Source organism: Mustela putorius, unplaced genomic scaffold (assembly GCF_011764305.1).
Source record: "Mustela putorius furo isolate JIRA1106 unplaced genomic scaffold, ASM1176430v1.1 tig00004035_pilon_pilon_pilon, whole genome shotgun sequence".
Taxonomy (NCBI): domain Eukaryota; kingdom Metazoa; phylum Chordata; class Mammalia; order Carnivora; family Mustelidae; genus Mustela; species Mustela putorius.
The window spans coordinates 1527819-1552382 of NW_025422171.1; the positions used below are offsets into that span (position 1 = coordinate 1527819).

The 24564-nt window shown below is 33.4% G+C and overlaps 1 protein-coding gene across 3 annotated transcripts in view; it reads left to right on the top strand.

The window, feature by feature from the left end:
• Positions 1 to 24564, top strand: part of ZMYM2 (zinc finger MYM-type containing 2) — a 114863-nt gene that overhangs the window by 56341 nt on the left and 33958 nt on the right. For all 3 annotated transcript variants that reach the window (XM_045072427.1, XM_045072425.1, XM_045072426.1), the window contains 8 exons: positions 1414 to 1485; positions 5329 to 5479; positions 5942 to 6057; positions 9268 to 9384; positions 11521 to 11671; positions 14062 to 14234; positions 22362 to 22527; positions 23085 to 23119. In XM_045072427.1, the coding sequence (XP_044928362.1) occupies positions 1414 to 1485; positions 5329 to 5479; positions 5942 to 6057; positions 9268 to 9384; positions 11521 to 11671; positions 14062 to 14234; positions 22362 to 22527; positions 23085 to 23119 (981 nt within the window). The remainder of the gene's footprint in view (positions 1 to 1413; positions 1486 to 5328; positions 5480 to 5941; positions 6058 to 9267; positions 9385 to 11520; positions 11672 to 14061; positions 14235 to 22361; positions 22528 to 23084; positions 23120 to 24564) is intronic.

A 24564-nucleotide genomic window follows, 5' to 3' on the forward strand; every position in this document is an offset into this window, starting at 1 on the left:
CTGCTGAGCAAGGAGCCTGATGTAGGACTCGATCCCAGGACGTTGGGATCATGACCTGTGCCGAAGGCAGCCGTTCAAACAACTGAGCCACCCAGGCGTCCCGGTTTTTGATATTTTTGATAGGTTATGATTTTTTTTTAATCAAAGCCTGGAAATTTTGGGTATTATGTTATTACATTCTGGATCTTATTTAAACCTTCTGCTTTAGCTGGCTTTATTTGACACTGCTGTGGTAGGGGTAGGAAGGCCTAACCTCAGTACTGACCGGTGTAGGTTGAGATCCTGGCTGTCCATTTGGTGTCTCTTGACATCCATTGAAGTGGGAGGAGCTCTGTGTTAGTGCTGGGTGAGGATAGGAATTCTGGATCCCCTCTGGGCTTTGGCTTATCCACCGTACCTGGGAGGAGTAGGATTGCCTCTTTACTGCTCCCCACATAGCCTCCACTGACACCAAATGATTCCATTCTAGTGGATTTAGAAAATATTCTTTGTACTATCGTTAAAGAGAATAAAAATTATTTTAAAAAGTATTTCTTTTTGTTCTGTAAAATGTTTTCATGTTTAATTCATATATTACATGCTTATAATTTACAAGTAAATAAGTGGAAATCCATGCATACATTTTTACTTGACAAGGGGACACGATCAGACATGTTTAGAGACCACTACACAAGATGCTATATTGAATGTCTTTTCCTATAGTCTGAGGGAAGTAAAACTCTATGGTGATCTTTTCTTAACCCTTGCCCTCCCCTCCCTTTTTGACATTTGTCTCTAACATTTAACTTGGCTGCATTGTTTATATCCCCGTTGCTGAATTAGTTTCTGGAATATACTAATAATCTAGGTCCTGGCAGTGGAGACTGTATAATACTTAACATTTCTCTTTCAGTATTTCATTTTCCATTTTGACTTTAATGGAAAGCAGGAAGCTTTCTGCAAGGAGTGAAGATGTAAATTCGAATGTGCTGTAAACTGTCATGTGTTCTAAAAAGAGTTTCCAAAGCAACCCATTTGCCAGTAATGAAAACTAACTGCATGATCTTCAAATCACTTAATTTAGAATGCTTTGAGGTACCCTCGGCTGTAATGAGCTCTTAGAATACATTGTCATCTACGAAATAATGTTTTTTTGGCTAGGTTTACTTATAGGCAAGTCAAGTAAGTTGAAGGGTCTGTTTATAATCTGTTACCCGTTGTTATTATTTTATTATTAAATGATTTTTTTTCCCTATAGGATAATTGCAATAATAATGGCACTGGGGATAGGACAGATAGGCATTTTTAAAAGTTGGAATGAGTTTGTAAGACACAGACAATTAAGAACCAACTTCTACAGATTGTCTATTTACCTTTCAATTAAGCAGCCTTTAAAAAAATTTTTTTTGAAGTCTTTTAAAATATTTTTTTTAGGTAGGTAGCCATCCAAGCTTCCTGAAGGAGGTTCGAGACCACATGCAGGACTCTTTCTTAATGCAGCCTGAGGTAAGGAGGACTATGGTGGTGGTGAAGCCCTTAACAATCTCATGTACTGCTACTATAGTATGTACCTGAAAAATTGTGTGCATTTTGAAGTATATTAAAATTTATGAACTTAAAATATATCAGATGATTGTTTTCTTATAGGCAAAATTTATTTCACTAAATTTTACATCTATTGTGATATGTTCATTTGCTTTTAGGTATTTTTATTAGCAGTTATTTTCAAATAAAAAATTTATTCACAGTACCTTGTGTACAGTAGGCATTTACCTAGGATATAAAAGGCCCTCTTTTGTGCCTACCTGAAAGATAAAAAAACCCTTTACTTTGTAAAAATTTCCAAATTCATATTCCTTAATCCAGATGAATACTACATAAAAATGTGACTAATAAATGTATAGAATTAATAATTATAACTGTAGTACAGGAATTAATATTGACATACTACTGCTATATGATTAATCTGTATGCCTTATTCACATTTTAAAACATTAATGTCCCTTGTAGCAAATGAAAAAAAAAATTACTCCTTGTTTAGGATCCAGTCCTGGATTATAGGCCATTATTTCTTTAAAAATGTTTGTCTCCCCGTCCCCTTCTTCTGAGACCCCAATTCCAGATATATTAGATTTCCTGCTTTTGTCCCATGGTCCCTGTGACTCTATTATTTATTGGTTTTCTTTTGTGTGTGTGTGTGTTTTAATTTTGTTCATTTTGGAGAGTGCTGTTGTATCTTTAATTTTACTAATCTTCTCTCATACACTGTTAGTCCCATATGGTATATTTTATGTCTCAGATCTTGTATTTCCCATGTCTAGAAGTTCTTTCTGGGTCTTTTTTATATCTTCTATTACTTGCCTCATTATGTTCATGTTTTCCTCAACTGCTTTCATGAATACATCAGCATATTTATCGTAGTTCTTTTAACATTTTTGTCTACTCTTTTCTTAGCTGTCATTTCTAGATCTTGTTTCCACAGCTTGACTTTTTAAAATTTCTATATAATGAGTTATATTATGTTTTGTGGAATGTTTAAAAGCCATTGTTTTTATCTTTTGCATAGTTTTCTGATTTTTAAAAGTGGGAGGTTAGATCTAGTCTCTGTACTCCACCATGGTTGAGGTTGGAAGTCCTGTCTGCTTTAATCTGAAATAGTTCCTAGTCTTTGTCTTTAATGACTTTAACATTTTCGAATACTACAGGACATTTAGTAGAGTGCCCCTTAATTTCAAGTACATCAAGCTTTTATCTCTTGAGTACCTTCCCATGTGCTTCACTCATTTGGTCAAAATGTAGTAAAAGAGACGTATTACATACAGTGTAAAAGAATAAATTAGGGGGAAGGTTTCTTTAAAATCATGTGATGATTAATTTTGATATTCATATGTAATTGGGTAAAATTTATATATGTTATCATTTTTAAATGAATAGGCTGAAAATGAGCCAATTTGCCATAAATTCCCCATTATATTTACCTTTACCTCACTAATATCTTAACTTCAATTAGTTATACCTTATTCTTTTTCACTGAATTTGTAAGTGGATTTATTTTCTCCCATGTTTGCATGGAGAATATAATAATTGTGAATTTGTTACAATTAATTTCATTTTTTTAAAACTCAGTATATATTTATAGGATGAATGAAATTTAAATATTTTGATTGTTTACACATGTAACAGAAAACATGGCATGAACAGATAATTCTTTTTTTTGTTTTTTACTAATGTTCTTTCATTAAATGGGTCCTTTTGTTTTTGAAGAAGTGGTGGCTGTGAAAGTGGCTGTGTTAAAATATTTTCAATATTAATGATTCTATCTTTCTGATAGTACTTTCTCATTCTCTTCAGATAAAAGTATTTGTCAGTGTGGACCAGTTGCTTAGCTCCTTGTTTACTTGACCCAATTCAACTGGTCTACTTTTTATTGGTACGTCTTAAAACTTACTAATTACTTAACCATTCTGCCAATAAAATTATTGTCAACTTGAAGGATGTATCTAATAAGTTAAAAAAAAAAAAAACCTAATCCAGGATTAGGTTAGATGGTTGGACTTCATTTATATTGATAAAAGAATTCTTGATGGGTGCTGCTACATGCAGGTCTTGCACAAACATCTACAGAGAGTTGATTGCTTTTTTCTCTTTGTGATGATCTAATGGCAAGTGTCCTGATATTTTTAGTATTTCTAATTTGTACTGTGGTGCCAGATTTTAAAAATTCTTTTTTCTTTTATTGTTATATTGCTGTGGTTTTTTTGGACTCTTTTCCCATTATAAAAGGTTGAATTATTGTAAGTGGAAAAACAGCATTCTCTCCTCTGCTGTCTTTGTAACACTGGGAAAGTTATAATTCGATTTCATAGGTTTGCAGTTACTCTTTTCTGTTCCTTGTTACCATTCTTTGATTGTTGATCAGTATTTCTTTCTGCAGTCTATGAGAGATTAAAGAATGGGTTGATTTCCACTTTGAAAAGTAAAATTTAGGACTTCGTGATGTGGTATTTAAGAAATGAGGAATAGGCAGATTTCTTGTTTTTTAATGGTATCATAAAAAATAATTTTTTATGGTACCAGTTACGTTTTTTAGTTACTCCTCTATTTGTTGTAGGCTGAGAAAGTTTTTTTTTTTTTTTCTTTTTTTTTTGGTGTTGATGGTAGTTATTTGGTTTTGGTTATTTTACCTTTAATTTATTACCTTTATTTTCTAAAATCCTGTGGCGCTCATGAAATTTGTCCATGCAGTTTACCCATTTTATTTTTGGCCTGATTATCATCTTCCCTGACATTTATTAGTCCTCCATCCATGGAACATTTTGAGGCCTTTTAATATCATATTGTACTAGATGCTGTTGGGTATGACAAGTGAATAAAACAATCTCAACATCATGTGGAAAGATGGACACAGTTTTGCAATATGACATTTGATATTTGATTTAGTAGCTTTTGAGAATTGTACAACCACTCAGAAGAGAGATCAAATAAAAGTTGCACTTGGTTTCCTTTTTGTTTGATTTCTAATTGTGACTCTCATGTTTTTAATACAAATACACCAGTTCATCTGCTGTATTTGTATTTTTGTAAGACTGTATATTTCAGCAATATTGCTTTTGTCCAGTAATTTTCAAAGTGTACCTCCTTTGATCTTATTAATATATTTTACCTTGATTCTTTGAATTACGTATTGGCAAGTATTTACTCTTGCCAGAGTATTGACTATTCTTATCTGTTGACTAGTGATTAGCTTTAGTTACTAACCCAAAATCCTTTTAAGTGACTTTTTTTAGTTTAAAAAAATTTACAAGTGGTGTATTATTGTGGTTGAATGAGATTGTAAATGTACTATACATAGGTGGTTAATTAGTTTTAAGAGAAGTTCTAAAAGTTGAGACAACAGCACAGCTCAATGGAAAAAATATTTAATACCAATTTTTTCCTCTGAAGGACTGTAGTCATTTGATTAATAAGTAAGGCTTATACTTGTAGGTCCATTTAATTTCTTCTGTCAGATGACAGAGAAGTGTGTCATGATGAACAGAAAACATGTGCCTTTGTTTTTCAGTTTATACTTTACCTATAGGTGGGGGATTCTCTTAAACTGATTAATAGAGGAAAACCCCTATTTTTTGAAGGAGACTTAGCTGAGATCATTACATTTGTTTGAACCTGATTTAGCTGCATTGTAGTTAACAGTTTGCATCCGAATGAAGATTTCTGACCCACTAAACCTGAATAGAGATTAACAGAATTGTTTTGCAGAGAGAAAAGGTGTACTGAAAATGAAAAATATAATTTTTTTCTAATTAAATTATAGTTTTCATAATTATCTTTTTATGTTTCAAATTTTAGAAATATGGAAAACTGACCACTTGTACTGGTTGCCGAACACAGTGCAGGTTTTTTGATATGACTCAGTGTATAGGTCCTAATGGATATATGGAGCCATATTGTTCAACTGCTTGCATGAACAGTCACAAGACAAAATATGCAAAATCACAAAGTAAGTTTCAGGTATTTGGAAAGTTAAAAAACCTTCATAACATGACTAATTTCTTAATTACTCTTTCCCCTTAATTTTGTTTTTATACTTGTTTTTAACTACGTAAACAATTTTATCACATTAAACTTTCTTACTGCAGACTTCTTTTAGTAGTTTTGACCATTCCATATTTCTTTGATTTTCTTCAAGTTATTGGTGAAGTTCTATCCTTGTCTCCATTGTTAGCTAATGTTTTCCTTCCCAAGATCTAAAATTGAGATTGTTTCATGTATCCATGTTTGTTTTAGAGACATGATGTCAGACTCTTCATAATACTTTTTAAGAGGCAAATAATCTTGGAAATGAATAAAAGAATAGTTTACAGAAGCTTCTGTTAAAAATTATTCTCAGGTCAATTAAAATTTTGTTCTAGACTTTTAATCACTTTATAAAGAAATCAGATATGTACCTTTCCTCTCCTAGGTTTGGGAATTATTTGCCATTTTTGTAAGCGAAACTCTTTACCTCAGTATCAAGCCACAATGCCTGATGGGAAACTGTATAACTTCTGCAATTCCAGTTGTGTGGCTAAATTTCAGGTTTGTTACTTATTTTGGATAACTTTCACTCCCAATAAAAAACACATAGAAAATAAACAGTGTAATATGCTTTATCTCTTTTAAATGTGCTAACTTGTATGTAGTTTCTTGAAGGTCAAATTGCAGGGTAGAGATTATAGAGTCATTGTAGTAGACATAGTTGCAGCAGTTTACCACTTAGCATGGATAATCTAATTGGCTTTTTAATTGTTGTTTATGTTAGAAACTTGAAGCAAAATAAATTTTAGTATAATTAAGCTCAGTGCCTGATGTGTTCTTAGTTGATGGTTTCAATAATGTGACTTTTAAGGGGAATTCTGTTTTATCATAAATAGTTGGAGGACATGGGTTTATTTAGCCTGGAAGTGATGAGCATAAATGTTTTCTTCATATAATAGAAATATACCATGTAAAATGGGGATGGGACTTATTATAGTGGACCCTAATTTATTTATTTATAAAAAAGATTTTATTTATTTATTTATTTGACAGAGAGAAATCACAGGTAGATGGAGAGGCAGGCAGAAAGAGAGAGAGAGGGAAGCAGGCTCCCTGCTGAGCAGAGAGCCCTATGCTTGACTCGATCCCAGGACCCTGAGATCATGACCCGAGCCGAAGGCAGCGGCTTAACCCACTGAGCCACCCAGGCGCCCCAGTGGACCCTAATTTAATAGAAGATCAGTTTAGGGAGACATTTTTCATTTTTATAAATGTAAAGAATGTTCTGACATAGTTCTTCAACGTTGGATTTAATGGGAAGTGTTCAAATGTAAACTCACTGTCTGCTTGTAAGGAGTAGTTGAAAAGGGAATTTAGTATTAGTTAAGTGGTACAAGTGGGTAGGTTTACCTTGCTGTAGGTGAATATTTTGAGGTACTCTGTTTCAAACCGGTACAGAAAGTGATGCTTCATGATAATCTTCCAGCAGTTCTACAATGCTGCAGACACTGTGTTGTGTTATTTAAATTGAAAATGCATTTAAGTATATTAGAGTAGTTACAACCTTTATTAGTATTTAAATTGAGGTGGTTTTTAATTCAGCCGGGTGAATGTTGTTTTTATAAGTTAAATTCTTGACTGAGTTTAGGTAATAAGCCATTTTCAAGACTAAACTTTTATTTTGGAAGTTGGGATCATGGCCCTTGAATACATCCTTAGAGTGGCAAATACTTCTGACTTCTTGGCTTTTCTTAAACCAGAAGTTAAGGAGTAAGGATTAATTAGATGCTTCTCAGATTTCAACTTTATTTTTGATGTTGGTAAACTGAAATGTTAATAGAAAACATTTAACTACTTTTTAAAATTTGAAACGTGTATTGCCCATGATTTGAAGAGACAATTTGTATATGTACATTGTATATTTTAAAGAAATACTTAATATACACTCTTATTTCTGGGGAATGTATCCAGGTAAGTGTTGACAGCCTTATCACTGTAACTCTGCATAAAAATGATACAAAGAATGGAGAAGCAGCATTTTTTCCCCTTCTCTTTATCTTAAAATGCACCATAGATTTTGAACTTTATGTTTTCATTAGATGATGTTCCCATTTCAAAATAAGGTAATAGGATAGTATTCAATGGACTTAAACTGTTTTATTTTTTTAAACATCAAGGACACAGTTGCTGGTTTTTTCTTTTTTAGAAAGATATTACTTATTTATTTGACAGACAGAGATCACAAGTAGGCCAAGAGGCAGGCAGAGAGAGAGGAGGAAGCAGGCTCCCTGCTGAGCAGAGAGCCCGATGCAGGGCTTGATCCCTGGACCCTGAGACCATGACCTGAGCCACCCAGGCGCCCCACAGTTGCTGGTTTTTATCTAAAAAGTTTATTCACCTAATAGTTATTATCTTAAATCTGCATATTTTCTTTAACAAATTTTAATTGTGTTATATGATGTATGCAGAAATTTTAAAAAATGGTAAGTTTTTTTTTTGTATAAAGAATTTTTCCAGTCTTCATTGCCACCCTGAAAAAATTTTTAACTTTCAACATTCAGAAAATTTTATGTAATGTTTAATATATACTACTCACCACTCAGATTAGAAATTAGAACAACGTTTGTTTTTTATTTATTTTTTTAAAAATTTATTTATTTTTTAAAAGGATTGTTTATTTTTTTTTAAGATTTTATTTATTTATTTGACAGAAATCACAAGTAGGCGGAGAGGCAGGCAGAAAGAGAGAGAGGGAAGCAGGCTCCCTGCTGAGCAGAGAGCCCGATGTGGGACTCGATCCCAGGACCCTGAGATCATGACCTGAGCCGAAGGCAGCAGCTTAACCCACTGAGCCACCCAGGCACCTAGAACAAAACGTTTTTTTAAAAAATAGTTTTATTTTAGAGAGAGAGATAGCATGCCAGGCAGGGGGCCTGGGGGTGCATGGATGTGTGTGCATATGTGTGGTAGGGGGTGGGCAACGGCAGAGGGATAGGGAAAGAGAGACTCTCAAGCTGACTTTCTGCTGAGCCAGAGTGCTGTGGGAAGCTTAATCCCGCAACTCTTGAGATCATGGCCTGAGGAGAACCCAAGAGTTCGGTGCTCAACTGACTGAGTTGGGTGCTCAACTGACTGAGCCACCCAGTTTTGCCCTTAGAACAAAACTTTTTAAGTCCATATATGCTTATATCTTCTCCTATTCTTTAAATTGTTTTAACTTTTTAAAATGTAATAAAACTAAGACTATTGGTATCCATTCCAGTTTGTAAATTTTTTTTCTGCTAACTTTATAAAATAAATTACCAGTTTTAAAAAGTATAGGCTGTTTTCACTGATGGACTTGTAATTAAAATGATAGCAATATTGCACAAGGGACAAATTATTATTTAAAATAGCTATTGGAGAGAACTAGGAGCCAGGTTTTTAAAAAATATTTAGATACTAGTCCAGAAGCCAGGTAATCTTAACTATTATTTGCTTAAGTTTTTTTAAAAGATTAAAAAAACGTATTTGAGCTGTATGATTTTTTTTTCCTTTTTCATGTTTTTTAAAAGTAAGTAGTAGTAATCCTGAATAAAAAAATGAATTTTAATTTTGTAAAACTTAGTGTACTAGTAATTTTTAAAGACAAAATTCAGAAATACAACTTTATGTGTTAGGAAATATTTAAGCAAGAAACATACTATTTTCCAAACCTAATATATAAAAGTAGTTACAAATAAAAATTCTAAAATCTTTATCAGACTCTGTATGTTTTCTTCTTTGTTTTAGGCTCTTAGTATGCAGTCGTCTTCAAATGGTCAGTTTGTAGCTCCAAGTGATATACAGTTGAAATGCAACTATTGCAAAAATTCCTTTTGTTCAAAGCCAGAAATCCTGGAATGGGAGGCAAGTGCTGTTTTGTTACGTATGTTATCTTGCTTAAATGAGAGTCTAGTAAAATAATAATGGTGTTTCCATTTGAAGACCTATTTCTTAGTGGATAAGGATTAGTTCTTCAGATTTTTGTGATGATTAAATTATTTACTTTTGTGGAAAGAGTATCAACAAAGGATCTGTTTATTGAGGTCATATTCTCTTTACATTTTATTTGTAATAGTGTATAGGATGTTACTTTGTCTAGCTACATACTTGGAGCTTCTGTTTGTACTGTGTTTTTCCATTTTACCCCTATCCTTATAAATATTATCTGAACTATAATATTTTGTGTTGTCTGCTACCTGTACAAATTAGAATTTTTTTTAGTTATTTATAGTGTTATCATTTAACATTTTATAATTGTTTTAAGAATTCTAATATAAATTTATTTTATTTTCCCTTTCCCATCACTCTTACCTTCATCAGTTTATTAACTTACTTTGCCACATATTTTTGTCATCAGCAACACCTGATCATTATTTTTTGTTTAAATAAGGGAGCAGTGATGGATGAATGCATGGACGGATGGATGGATGGACAGACAGGTGGACCTGCTGAACATTGCTTTCTTGATCAGTGTTCATCTTTGGCCATTCTTTCTTTTCAACTTTTTTGAGGGTGTGGAATATCTAATAAAATGGTTTACAAGACGTAGTACTAACAGTAGATTGCTCTTTAACTAAAACTTGGTAGTGGCTATTGGTAAGTCACTCAGTAGCTGAGTCCTATAAGAAAGGTGATAACCAGAACCTGGCTAATGATTTCTAAAATACTTTGGAAATCTGTAGTTTCATTATTTTAACACTTTGATGCCTAGAAAATTTAGTTTGCTATTTTGTTGTTGCTTTCTCAAGAGTATTTAAACCAGTTATTCTCGGAGACCTGTTGGCATCAAGTGATGATTTTTAGTGACTAACTCCCTCCTTAAATCATAGCAGGAAAAATGTTGAAGGCCTAGTAAGAATAAAGAAATGATAGAAAATGATGAAAGAAATCCATAACCAAGTATAGAAAATAAAGTTACATAGGGAATAAAGATCCTGCCTCGATTAAATTTTTATAATACTAGATAAAATTGAGTTCCTTTCTATCCTCTCCACGTTAGTGCTACCTGGCTTTTGTAGTGTTGGTGTTGCTTTTATTTACATGGAGGTTAAGTGTTGGAAGGAGTTAAGAAACACTGTCTATCAAACTGAATGAGAGTAGAGCATTTCACTTAGGCGATTGAGAATTCTGGGGCCTCTTTTTCTCATTTCTTGTTTAGTAGTTGTGTTTTCTTTGCTGCTGTTTTTCCTCTTGTAAGTTATATATCCAAGATGGGGCAATTTTCCAGTGATTGCCTTATTACTTGGGTTGCTTCCTAGATTCTTTCACCTTCCTTGTGTTGGTCTTCAGCTATCTTTGCCACATGTTGGATAGATGGATTAGACCCAGTCTGTGTCCTCCGTACTAACAGAGGGGAAAAGGTGCTCTCCTGGGAATTACAGCTGTTTGAGTTTGGCTGGTTTCTGAAAAGTAGCTCTGTCTATTGTAGGTTTGGGGCCACGAGAAAGGACTGAATAATCCTAACCTGGCTCCATTCAAGGGAACCAACTCAGTCTAAAGTTTAGCAGCACATTTTATGATGGTCCCACATTGAATACTTTATCCATATGAAGTCTGTTACTATTAGCGGCATTAGGAATGTGATTGAGTCTCCTTGACTATACTCAACAAAGAATATTTCTTTTTGAGTGAAACTGATGTTAATGTCATATTTCTCATCTTTTTGTAGTTTACCCATGTTCTATCTTCCACTGTTTTTTTCCTATGTTTCCAGTTCCCTTAGCAACACCAGAGAGCCATCTAGTGATACTTTTACAATTTCACTGAGTAATTTTGGGGTAGTTAATGGTATTGAATTATGTGGAGTTTTTTCTAAATATAGCAGTGAATTAGTTAAATTAGCTGTTTATGGCCTATAGAAAATGTATCCCCAAGGACTATCAATCACATTAACTAGGTAAATGATTTAACTTTGTTTCTGTAAAAGTGGCTTGTTTATTTCTTAAATTTGTTCTTGAGGTGGTTGTCATATACTTACCAAGGTTCCCATTGTGCATTTAGAACAAAGTGCATCAGTTCTGCAGCAAAACTTGTTCAGATGACTATAAGAAGTTGCATTGCATAGTTACATATTGCGAATACTGTCAAGAGGAGAAGACTCTTCATGAAACAGTAAATTTCTCTGGCGTTAAGAGACCTTTCTGTAGTGAAGGCAAGTGTATATACAGTGTTGTTCATAATTTTTATTAATATTTAATGTTAATTTTTTGCCAAAATATTTTCAAAATACATAACTACATATGTCCAGAGTAGCTGTACAATTTTAGTGTAGCCAAACAAAAAAAAAAATTGAATTTGATTTTTTTCCTGACTTGTTTTGTTATTTTAATTTGTAAATCTCTGGGCCTCAAGGTGTTTTATCTCTAAAAATTTAATAATCTTTTTTCCCATTAAAAAGAATGTTTGAAAATAAAAGTATTATAATATGTCATTTCTCAACATAGAGATTGTTATCTACAATTTGATTTTCCAAGTGAATTAGAATTATTTTCCACTGGGTTCATTTCCTTGCCCAGCCCTGTGCCTAGCCTACAAAGGTTTTCAGTATACCAGAAAGAAAATCGTAAGTGTGGCATTACTACAATGGGAAAATAGTTTTAGATTTTTAATTTGGGGCCAGGCAAACACTGGCTGTTGTTATTGTATATTCAAGAATTCTTTACATCTTTTCATCTACACTCTTGCTGCTGTGGTACTAGGCAGCTGATTATAGAAATGAACACCTGTTCTTATTCTAATTCTCCAGAGATAGGTACCAGGATTTTAACTGTGGGTTTGGGGCTCTTGTTGTGATTACTTTTCCCCAACTGTCACACTCTTGGTCTAAGCTGACTTTAAGTTTCTATTTCTTTGGCCCCAGGCACTGAACTCTCCCAGCTTTTCTATCCCACTATCCTCATCTGTTGTTTTCCTGTTAGTCGTTGTCGTCACCCCCCCACCCCCCAGCCCACCGCCCACTCCCCATTCACTTTTTATATGGATTTCTGCTGCTGGTTAAGGGCAAGAAAAAGGTTGAAAAATCCTAAATACCGGCAATATTGAATGACCAAAAGCTCAAGATTATCAGTCCATTCAGTTAATGCCTTTGTCTAATACATTATACATTTCACATATAAGGTTATGTATATGAGAGGGTACTGCTTATAAAACAGGGCATTCCTGTTTTTGTAGGTTTAATTGAGTACATTTTACCTGATGCAGAAGATAACCATGTTTCCTGTTAAGGTCATAGCTGTGATGAAAAGTGACATAGTGTTTCATTGAAAAGATTGATTCTCAGTTAATTTAACTCCACACCTGAATTTTTATGCAGTGAGAATCTTTGTGATTCACAAGACTGAAAATATTGGTATTGATGGCTGACATAACTCCATGATCTTGCGCCATTTATATTATATGGATTTTACTAAAATGAATAGACAAGTAGCAGCAAATAAAGAATTGACATATAAGAATATAATTTTCAGTTCGAAGGAGTTATGTCTTGAGGCAGTAAAAGCTTAAAAAGGATTATGTCTTTTTCCTGTTTAGTAATATATTTTGTGTTTTCTCTAACTATTCCTGGTTCTCTCCTGGAACTTGGCAGAGATAATAAAACATGTAATATAACTAGTACTACTATCAAAATCTAATTAGAAAGAAAAAGCTTTAATAAAGATAAAAGGTAAAATATGAAAAAGGTTTTTAAATGTATTTCATGATAACAGAAAAGAAGTCAGAGGACAGTACTTAAATAATTGCCCAAAAAGTGATAGAAAACAGTTACAATTTGAGTTCACAGATAGGAAAGGTTATTTAAAAACTAGGTTCAGTAGGGTTTGCAGAGGAGGTACAATTTGAACTCCTTATTAATGAGTGGGTAGGATTGCAGTAGATACGAGTGCAAGGTCATTCTTATGTGGCACAGCATGAGTAAAAATATGGAAGCTTATATAATTTATAGAGATAGTGTAGAGATTAAGGTTGATATGTAAAAACACTTAATGCATTCATTATAGTAGGTAAAATAAATATTTTATTAAAAGAATGACAACAACATTTTCTCTGAGCATGTCAATAAACCCAATAAACAAGTTTTACTTCCCTGAAGGGCCATGTATGACAGAGAACGATAAGGCTAGAAAATTTGGCTAAAATGCCTACTTATTTGAGAACATCTTCAAGTTTTACTTAGTGCTTCTCAACAGTCTACAGTTTCATTTCTCTAATCTTTATTTGTGGTGTGTTTACTGTTTGATACTTTGGCAAGATTATATTTAAATAGAGCAAACAAGAGTTATGAGATGTTACTAGATTTGAAAGTCTTAGTGCATTATTTGAACACACATGAGATCTAATAAAATATTCCATGTTGTGTTCCAGTATTTACAGGTTGCTGATAATAGTAGATTTCAGTTTTGATCAGGAAAAGAGAACTTTATATGTGAACTTAGAGATACTTCATAAAGCTAATGATTAGTTTGACTTTTATAAGCTGTTTCTCACTTCAAAGATAGTTTTTGATATTTTTTTGTTTTAATATTAAAACCTTGTATTTTTCAGGCTGCAAACTATTGTATAAACAGGATTTTGCACGACGTTTAGGATTGAGATGTGTTACTTGCAACTATTGCTCTCAACTCTGTAAGAAGGGAGCAACTAAAGAACTTGATGGTGTTGTGAGAGATTTCTGTAGTGAAGACTGCTGTAAGAAATTTCAGGATTGGTATTACAAGGCGAGTAACTAAAATTTTTTATTATAGCAACTGCTTTATCCAGTCTTTAGTAAAATATTATAGGTACTATCATTATAAATACGGTAACTTATTTAGTTTTAAAATGTACATACATTAAGCCCTGTCCAAATTATAGAATTTATTAAAATTTTTGTCATTTCAGAAGTTTTTCTGTACAACTTGAAGTAGTATTTTTACTTGTTTTACAACTTAGCTGTTACCCAAAACTGGATATATCTTTATTTTCAGCAATATAGTTTTAACAAGATGGATTATTTTTAAAATTTATGTACTTATTTCACCAAATAGAAATAGACCACTTTATCAGTGTTGAACATTAGCAGGTAATTGTTTAGACACTCGGGTTGTGTTTTAAAACACTGTGTTCTTTTTTATCTTTATAATTATGGATCTTTGGAGAGTTTCAAATTGAAAAGACTTTATGGATAGAGACCAAAAATATTTAATTTGAAAATAAATAAAGTGTGTGTGTGTCTATGTTTCTTATTATAATCTACTTTTAGAAAAGATAAATCACTGTTTTTTCTTTGCATTGTGTTTTTTAAAGGATAAGAAAAATTAGTGTAAATTTGGGCTTTGTTTGGTCAGATATTACTCAAGAAAAAGTTATTAGTTCATATGCCCATAACATGGAAAACCATTTTAATGTTAAAACTTCATTATGCTTGTACTTCTAAAGCATGTGAAAACGACATCATCCTAACTTTAAAACGGAAATATTGCTAAAATGAAACAAAAGGGTAAAATGGTTGAAATATGTAGAATATTATTTAGTTCACTTAATGAAAGTGATTAGTGTTAATATTATTTAGGAGAATTATGAGAATTCTTGGTGTAGTTCTTGAATGTCTACAGCTCCACATATCAAGTAACATTTTTTAAATTACAAAGAAGATGCTTTCCAACTTTAAGGAGGTTGTAGAGGCTAAGAGTTTTGGTGCAGTTCTAAAATTACTTCATTATTTTACTGTTGATTCTCAGTAATTTGTCTTTACCATTAGGGGCGCCTGGGTGGCTCATTTGGTTAAGCATCCAGCTCTTTATTTCAGCTCAGGTGAAGGATCTCAGTGTCCAGAGGCTCCAAACTCAGCACTGGAGTCAGCTTGAGATTCTTTCTGTCATCTCCTTCTGCCCCTCCCCTGCTCAAGTTCTCTGTCTCTAAAATTAAAAAGTTAAAAAAAAAACTTAAAATTGAGGTTCAAATTTTAGAAACACACAGGATAAACATACTAACACCCTCTAGCATGCATTTGTTTTAGTCTAATCAACCTTTTGTTCTATTGAAGACCGTGACAATTTCGGGAAATCATTCAAAATGTATTTGAATAGCTTTAAAAGCTCAGTTTTGTTTAACACATACACTCTCCCCCGTTGGGGAAGTTTTATTTATTTATTTATTTTTTTAAAAAAATATTTTATTTATTTATTTGACAGTGAGAGATCACAAATAGGCAGAGAGGCGGGCAGAGAGAGAGGAAGGGAAGCAGGCTACCTGCTGAGCAGAAAGCCGGATGTGGGGCTTGATCCCAGGACCCTGAGATCATGACCTGAACCGAAGGCAGCGGCTTAACCCACTGAGCCACCCAGGCGCCCCGGGGAAGTTTTATTTTTGAACGTTTGTTTTGGATTCAAAACAGTAAAGGTATTAAGTGGCTACATTATAAAGATGGGAAAATTCCCATTTTATTCTTACTATCGGTTGCCCTTTTGATAATTTATTTTATAGTTTGAGAGACAAAAATTGTTAACCATATGATAAGTATGACTTTTCTGTCATTTTGTTGTACAGAGTCATGTCTCATTATGTAATTGTGAATCCAAACCTTTAATATTTTAAAAACCTTTTTGGACGGTTTTGTTTTTTTCCGCAGAACATTGAATGTACTTCTCTTTCTTTGAATGAATTATTCTTGTTTTCTTTTTTTTTTCTTTTATATTACTTAAAATAGAGAGTTCTTTTGGGTTTTTTTGTTTGTTTGTTCTTTTTTGGGGCAGCATAGAAGTGTTCTTTGGCAAAAGACCACATTATTCTAGATGTTGCCATTTTGTTTCATTTTGCTATTTTTTTGTAAAGGATACTGGTGTCTAATGTTTTTATTTATGCAGTGTTTCAGTGATGAAATTTTGATGAGGCAGTACATTTCAGAAATGTATACCAACATGTTACTTAAATAATCAGTTGTAATTACGTGTTGGTTTAAATTCAATGTTTTGTACAGTAAACACATTTTTATTATAATTCCTTATTTTAAACCCAATAGATGTTTGTATAATACGCACAGTAGCATTATTACATACTATACTAACCTGAGGAGTAAAAGTTAGAGCCTTTTTATCATAATGGTAGGAACTTATAAAGCAAGTAATGATGATTTTTCTTTGAGCCATAGGAATACCACCATTGGGATGAAGAGTTGACCCTCCTTATTCATCATGGGCTTCTCTGTGGTGGCAACCAATACGATTTATAATCAAGGAATAACTTTGTTCTGTGTGCTTTCTACTTGAGTCAAATTGTATATTCTTTTCTTTCTTTCTTTCTTTCTTTTTTTTTTTTAAGATTTTATTTATTTATTTGACGGAGAGAGATGCACAAGTAGGCAGAGCAGCAGATGGTGGTTGGGGTTGGGGGTGGGGGTGGGGGAGAAGGCTCCCTGCTGAGCAGAGAGCCTCATGCAGGGCTCCATCCCAGGACTCTGAGATCATGACCTGAGCAGAAGGCAGAGGCTTACCACTGAGCCACTCAGGCGCCCCAGATTGTATATTCTTTTTTTTTTTTTTCCAGATTGTAAATTCTTATTCCTCTCATCAGTCTCTTCTCTTTACTGCTACCATCCTGTCATCATCTTGAAAATGTAGTAACTTGTGTCCCAAACCAAATTACAAATTTTTTTTTTTACCTTTCCTCTTGTACTTTTTAAATTTAAAAACTCAAAAGTTGTAGATTTCGGTTCATTATAAATGTGACCTTTAGCAGTCAGTCCAGCTTTTATTAGGAAAATAATCTTCTTAGATTTGCATTTTAATAATTAGGTTTATGAGTCATTTCAATTTTCGTGATGGGTTAATTTTAGTAAGGGTGTAAAGCCTTTGTCTAAATTCTTTTTCTTTTCTCTCTCTCTCTCTCTCTTTTTTTTGCATGTGGATGTCCATTTGTCCCAGCACCCAGTCTGTCTTTGTTTTGTGTGCTTCTGCTCCTTTGTCAGAGATGTGTAGGTCTCTTTCTGGGCTTTCTATTCTGTTCCACTGAAATGTTTGCCAGCACACGACTTTTTTTTTTTTTTTTTTAAGATTTATTTGTTTACTTATTTGTATGGGAGAGAGAGAGCGAGTGCTCGTGGTGGACAGGCAGGCTGGGCGGGCGATTGAATGCCCCCGGGGAATCAGGGGAGTGGCAGGCAGAGGGAGAAGCAGGCTACCCGCTGAGTAAGGAGCCAGATGTGGGAGTGATCCTAGAATGCTCAGATCATGATCTGAGCGAAGGCAGTCGCTTAACTGTCTGAACCACCCAGGCCTCCCAGAAAAATAATTCTTTTAAAACAGTGCCTCATCAGGGAAACTTGAATAACAATAGGTAGCCAGTTGTTAATTTCACCATTAGTCATGAGCTTTTGCTTCCTAACCAGAGGAGCACATACATTGTTTTTTTCTACACTCGTATCTTTGTGCCTCAATTTCAGAGACTAACCGCAGTATAAATAACTTTACATTTTTATTTATTTAAATTAAATTTAAATATTTATAATTGTACTTCAACATTTTTAGCTTTTATTTCTTTTACTTGACAAGATGTTTTTGAATGATCTCTGTTTTTTGGTTTGTGTAATGGTTTGTGTTTGGATTTAAATAGAGGTTTATTAAATACTGTCTCTTCTAAATTGGAATACGAAATCTGTTGAAATAAATGCAACCAGAAAAATGTTGAGAATAAAGTTAATGTATTTTTTCTTCTCCCAAATTGTTCTTCAGAAAGAAGTAGATTTTACTATTCCTCAAAATAAATGTTTCCAGGCATAATGTGATACCATGTGGGAGGATAGTTCTTTTGATCTCTGTAAGTTTGAAAATTTAGGAGGAAAAGGGGTTAGTATTATGATGAAATAATAGCTAGGCATTTGATAATGTGAAGTTAATTCAAAAGACCTGTTTCTCCAGAACACTTCATAGTAATTCTTCATAGAACTAATAATCTTTTCTTGAATGTTATTACTTCAAATTATAGTTTTTTTTTTGTTTTTAAAGATTTTATTTATTTATTTGTCAGAGAGAGTGAGCACAGGCTGACAGAGTCGCAGGCAGAGTCAGGGGGAAAAGCAGGCTCCCTGCTGAGCAAGGAGCCCGATGTGACTCGAACCCAGGATGCTGGGATCATGACCTGAGCTGAAGGCAGCCGCTTAACCAACTGAGCCACCCAGGCATCCCAAATTATAGTTTTTTAACATGGGTTTTGATTTGCTCTACAAACCAGTAGTGAATGGCAGGCAGCATTCTTTAATGTAAATGCCCTATAATAGTATGAAAGTATGATTTGTGGGGCTTAATCAAATTAATACTTAAGTTTTAGTAAATCTTAGTCGTTAAAGGATAGCTGAATAAAAAATACTGGATTTTTAAGTTTTCTCTTTTTTTGTGAAAAAATTGCTAGAAATAGTGATTTAAAAAAATTCTTTGTTTCTGAAATAATTTTAGAAAAGGAATGTCTATTATTCTTGCTTTAAATGTGCTTTTTGGGTAACTGAAGAATTCCTGTCAGTTGAATGCTTTGCCTAATCTTTTCAGTGCATTTTTCTTAAGTGAATAACTATACTTAGATAGTAGGAAGTTATAAATAATTAATTTTTAAATGACTGTAAAATCCTGTTTCATTCATATTCATGGATTCCCCTCCTCACAATTAGGTCTGATTGGTGAAATGGGAGACAAGTAGATGGGCAGGTTAAAGGATATAGTATATTTATCAACCAAAAGTGGGAACTTGAAACTTCCAAATAATAAGGAACTACATCACTATAGGCTGAATGATCTATTATAAATTATTGAAGGAGAGATTTCCTGTATTAGCTGAGATGCTGCATCAGGAGTTTTGAATTAAGAATTTAGTACCTGCATATTATTTAGGGTTTTTGAACTGGTGACTGCTATCTACTCCACCCCACCCTTCCAATAACAGACAGTCCCTGGTTTTTCATAGTGATAAGAAGACCACTAAGTAGATGATGAAGTGTGTGGTAGCTTTTAAACCAGCAACTTCAGGCATATATCAGTTTTTTTTTTTTTTTAAAGAAGATTTATTTAGAGTGAGCAAGAGAGTGTGTATTTTCTACTTGGGGTGGTTAGGGTGGGGAGGTTGGAGCAGAGAGGGAGAGAATCTCTAGGAGACTCTGCCCCAACCAGAGTCCATCTGGGGACTCTGACGCATGAGATCACCTGAGCCGAATGCTCATTTGACGGAGCCACCCAGGCACCCTGTGCTTTGGTTGTTATGCTGTAGAAATGTTAAGCTTTTCTAAGAGTTCTCTCCTGTGGTTGGGTGGAAGTGATTTTGGTAAGGAATCATGGTCATTTTTAATGATGTTTTCCAATTAGCCATTGTATTTTAAGCTCAATTCCAAACACTTTACCCAGAATTTGCATGAGTTGCTATAAAAGAAAAAACCAAATGGAAAAGAGGTTTACAACTTTTAAAACGTTGATTATGGCATTGAACTTGGAGTTAGTATTGAGTACTGTTACAACCTTCCATTTGAAAAAAATACATACATATTTACATAAATACATTTGCTAATTGGTTATTACTTTTGCTCCTTGGGTACAGAGAAATCATGTATATTTGTTTTGAACCTTCTGGAAGAAAACAAATATTGTTACTACAAAATAATTATAAAATAATGAAGTGATTTCATTGTTCAGATTCTTTGAGTAGAATGTACTTGGCCTCATGTCTTTGGCCTTCTAAATTACTGTGTAAATGGAAGTATTTTAAGAATTAGAATAGTATATGTAGTGATTTGAATACATTTTATACAAATTGATTTTGGTTTTAGATGTTACATTGAGAACCTTCTTGCAGCATTTTACTTCTACTGGGATTTTTATTCTCTGGTTATTTATATTAACTCATTTGGCTTTCCTTTGTCTTTATAACTTGATAAACTAAATAAAGCCCAGGGTTTTTTTGGATTGTCTCCTTGCAATCCTGTCTCTGCATTTTCAATGTTTGACCTTAGACAAGTCACTTTGTTTCCAGTATTATGGTAGGATTACAGAGAGTAGATATAACATGCTGGGCTTTTATTTTTCAGGTTCTCAATGAATGAGAGGTAACTGGGCTACAACTTCACTTTTACTACATTCTTATACTGTTTAGACTCAATAATTAGAATGTTAAGCTTTTGATTTCTTCCTTTGTGCTTTGTCTTTGAGTATAGAGTATAAAAAGGGAACCAAACATTGAAACTTTGAATACCTGAAGGTTATTTTAAAGAACACTTTTTGGGTGGTGACCAGAACCTTTTTCATTATTGAGTAAAATACGACCTAGTTGATAATAAGTGCTAATGTTACTGAAGTTACCACATAATATTACCAGCAGTATAAAATTTGAGCTCACAGTTTTTGGACAAGAGATGTGATATTGGCATCACTTAATAGTCATAATCTATATTACAAATCTTCATTCATTTAACATTTATTCAGCAGGAGAAATACCTGACCGGAGAAAAAAAAGAGCCTGTGTTCTAACCTTGGGGTATGTTTGTTATATAAGACCTGTTTATCAACACAATCATTTGTTAATATTCCTGACTAGGGATTTTAACATAGTATTTATTCATAGAACTCCTATTGAGAAATAAAGTGAGAGAATTCAAAACCTACAGTATAGAACTATAGATTATTTAGGTAATGAGGAAAGGCTACATGATTATTAGGAATTCAATATGTATTGCTTTATCAAAACTTCTAAGTTGTTAAATGAAGAGTAATTTAAAAAATACAGTAACTTATTTCTTCTCTAACTGGATCAAACACTTAATTATTGAAAGAACTGTATTTGGAATTAATCGTTAATATGATTTGGTCCACACATTGATCAGATTGTTAAGAAATAGTGAAAATGGGTAAAATCGAGGGGACATGGGTTCACTAAAAAATGAAAATCTGTCCCTGCATTATTATGGATTCACCATCATAAAGTTTACTGTTTTACGTATGAATTTTACATGTTGGGGCTGATGGTTGACTTAAAATACAACTTTTTTAATTAATTGAAGACTTGAGTATTTTAATACTTGAACTTTAAGTTCTTGTTAATAGTTAAATCTACATATTCAATAAAGCTCTTTAAATTTATTAAACTGTTGAAAATACTTCAGCTTCCATGATTTTCTCGTAAGACCTTGCTTCAAAAATTTTCTGGTCTTAAACAACTACTTCTTTTTTTTTTCTTTTAAGATTTTATTTATTTATTTGACAGAGATCACAAGTAGGCAGAGAGGCAGGGAGAGAGAAAGAGCAGGGCCTGGGGGGGGGGCGCTGGGGGAAGCAGACTCCCTGCCGAGCAGAGAGCCCCGATGTGGGGCTCTGTCCCAGGGCCCTGGGATCTTGACCTGAGCCTAAGGCAGAGGCTTAACCCACTGAGCCACCCATGCGCCCCTGGTCTTATACAACTTCTTTAAATTGATTTATCTTTAGCTATCAGTTGAACACAGGAAATCTGTTTATTAATTAGAGATTTTCAGTGTAATCTGATTGTAGGAAACTTCTACCAGTATATCAGGGTTCTCAAAATTATTTAAAAATATTAAATTGTATTGTACCAGTTTGGTCTACCAGTGTTCACTTTTTTTGGTTATCCCATCTTTGTAATGCTGGTCTTTAACTGCTGGTAAGTATAGAAAGGGATTTTGACAATTACTAAATTGCTGCATTTTTTTTTCACTTTTATTGTGGATTTTTACTTTATGTTTATGATTTTATTATTTTTGTCAGAAACTTTTATCATGTTTGGCACAATCACTGATAAACTTTAAGAAATCTTTTAAAGTACATGTCTGACTTTTAAATTTTCTAATTTGAAATGTCTGATGACTTCCTTTTTTTATTAAGGCTGCAAGGTGTGACTGTTGTAAATCTCAAGGAACACTTAAAGAGAGAGTGCAGTGGCGTGGAGAAATGAAACATTTCTGTGATCAACACTGCTTACTCCGTTTCTATTGTCAGCAAAATGAGCCCAACATGACAACTCAGAAAGGACCTGAAAACTTACATTATGGTATGTAATAATTTAGGTAATAACTTGAAAAACCTGTATAGTAGTGTTTAGTTTCTTAGATCTGAATTTTATTCATGATAGTGAATAGTTGATTTTGGATATAGTTTAAAGGCAACTTCCATAGTTTGGGTGGAAGTGCCCCATATATGATGTTTCTGTAGATGGATTTTTTTTTTTATTCTCTTTTAAAAATTTAGTGCTTGTTGAAAAAAAGGGCAATTTTAAATGAAGAGCATTTTAGTAAATGGTATGTGCCGGGAGTAGTTGGGAGTAACAGTGAAAACCTTTTAGGAGTTGTGACTTAATTAAGAGTTAAGCATAAGAACATAGTATTGACCCCCCAAAATGAGTATTTTCTGAGGACAAAATGGGAAAAGAGTTCCACTTATTTAGCTTTGTATTTTAGCTCTCAAATTTGATAATCTTTACTTAAAAGAGCTTACAATGTTTTCTTCATTAACTGTTTTAAAAAATCAGTACTATTTAATGAGAAATACAGATTTAGAACATTCTGAAGAAAGTGATACTTGTCTTATTTTAAATTTGTTTGTTTTTAGATCAGGGTTGTCAGACGTCCCGAACCAAAATGACAGTAAGTATTGCTTAAGTAAAGTGTTAGATTGATTTTTGTAATGTGGGCATAAATTAACCATCCAGTTTGATCATAATAAAAGATTTTTACTTTCCTCCATTGGGACAGTTGAAGTATTTAGGTGAATTATCTAGTATTAAAACAGATAGTTTGATATATGCTAAGGAATATAAAGGTGAATAGGAGATAGACATATTTTATTTGAATTGAAGTTCCTATCACCTTATTTTTTTTTTTTAAGATTTTTTAATTTATTCATTTGAGAGAGAGATTGAGCATGAGCATGAGTCGGTGGGGTGGGGGGGGAGGAATAGAGATACAAGCCACATGGGGCCCATTGTATCTGTTCCTGGTGACTGTGAAAAAGCTTCAGAACAGTTGAGTAGAAGGTTGGCAGATAGACACTGATGAAAAGTAGAAGGAATGTGCTAACGGCATGCATAACTATTCAGAAGGGCCAAACTTGAGCACCTTTGGTGGAATCATGGAAAATGAGGTAAAAGGATAGGCTGGGCCAGATTATTAATGGCTTTGAGTTTATGTTTCTCAAATAGGTATCTGAAGGTCTGTGTTGGGGGCCAGGATTTACAAGTTTTTAAATATGAGTAATAATTCTATAACGTGTCCTGTGGGTTTTTTTCTTTAGTCTCTGGTGTAATACATCACATTCTGCTTTTATGTTAGCATTTGAAGAATTTTTATAGGTTGAAAGTGTCCCTTTATCTGTAATGAGTAAAGAGAAGCAGCAACGAATGTTTTGGTACATTTTGAGGCACAGTGAGCCTGTCCTCTTGTAGGTCAAGTAACAATAATCAACAGTGTTGGAATACTGGTATTTCTGGCATCCTTACCAAGGAAGCTTTATAGGAGTCATTTCTTGGCATTATATTAAGTCTCTGAACTAGTTTTTATCCTGGTAAGAAAGAATAAATCAGTGGTTCTTAGGTCTGGCTACACATTTGAATCATCTGGGGAGTTTTCAGAAATTTCCAATGCCTAGGCTCCAACTCAGAAATTCTGTGTTTTTGGAAAGTTCTTCAGATGATTTTAATATGTAACCACTATTTAGAATCATTGACATAGATGAACAATTGGTGATCTACATTATTCTTTTCAGTTTTTATTTTTGATGTTAATAGTTAAGAATCCTAGGTAAGTAAGAGTGCATTCTCCTTTGCTTTCTCCCCCTATATGTCTTACCCCCCCTTATGGAAATGTATTTAAAATCGGATAATTCAGAAATACTTTAAAGTATTCAGCTGAATTCATCTCATTTTAATACCAGACACTTGCCCGTGACTGAAGAATATAAAGATGGTCACTCCATATTTTGTCAACTTTGTGTAGCTGTAAGGCAACTTACAACCTTGTTTCAAATATGTAAGCTTTTGACCAAGGCCCACATTCTGTCAGTATAATATCAAATCTTTTTTCCTCACATAGCA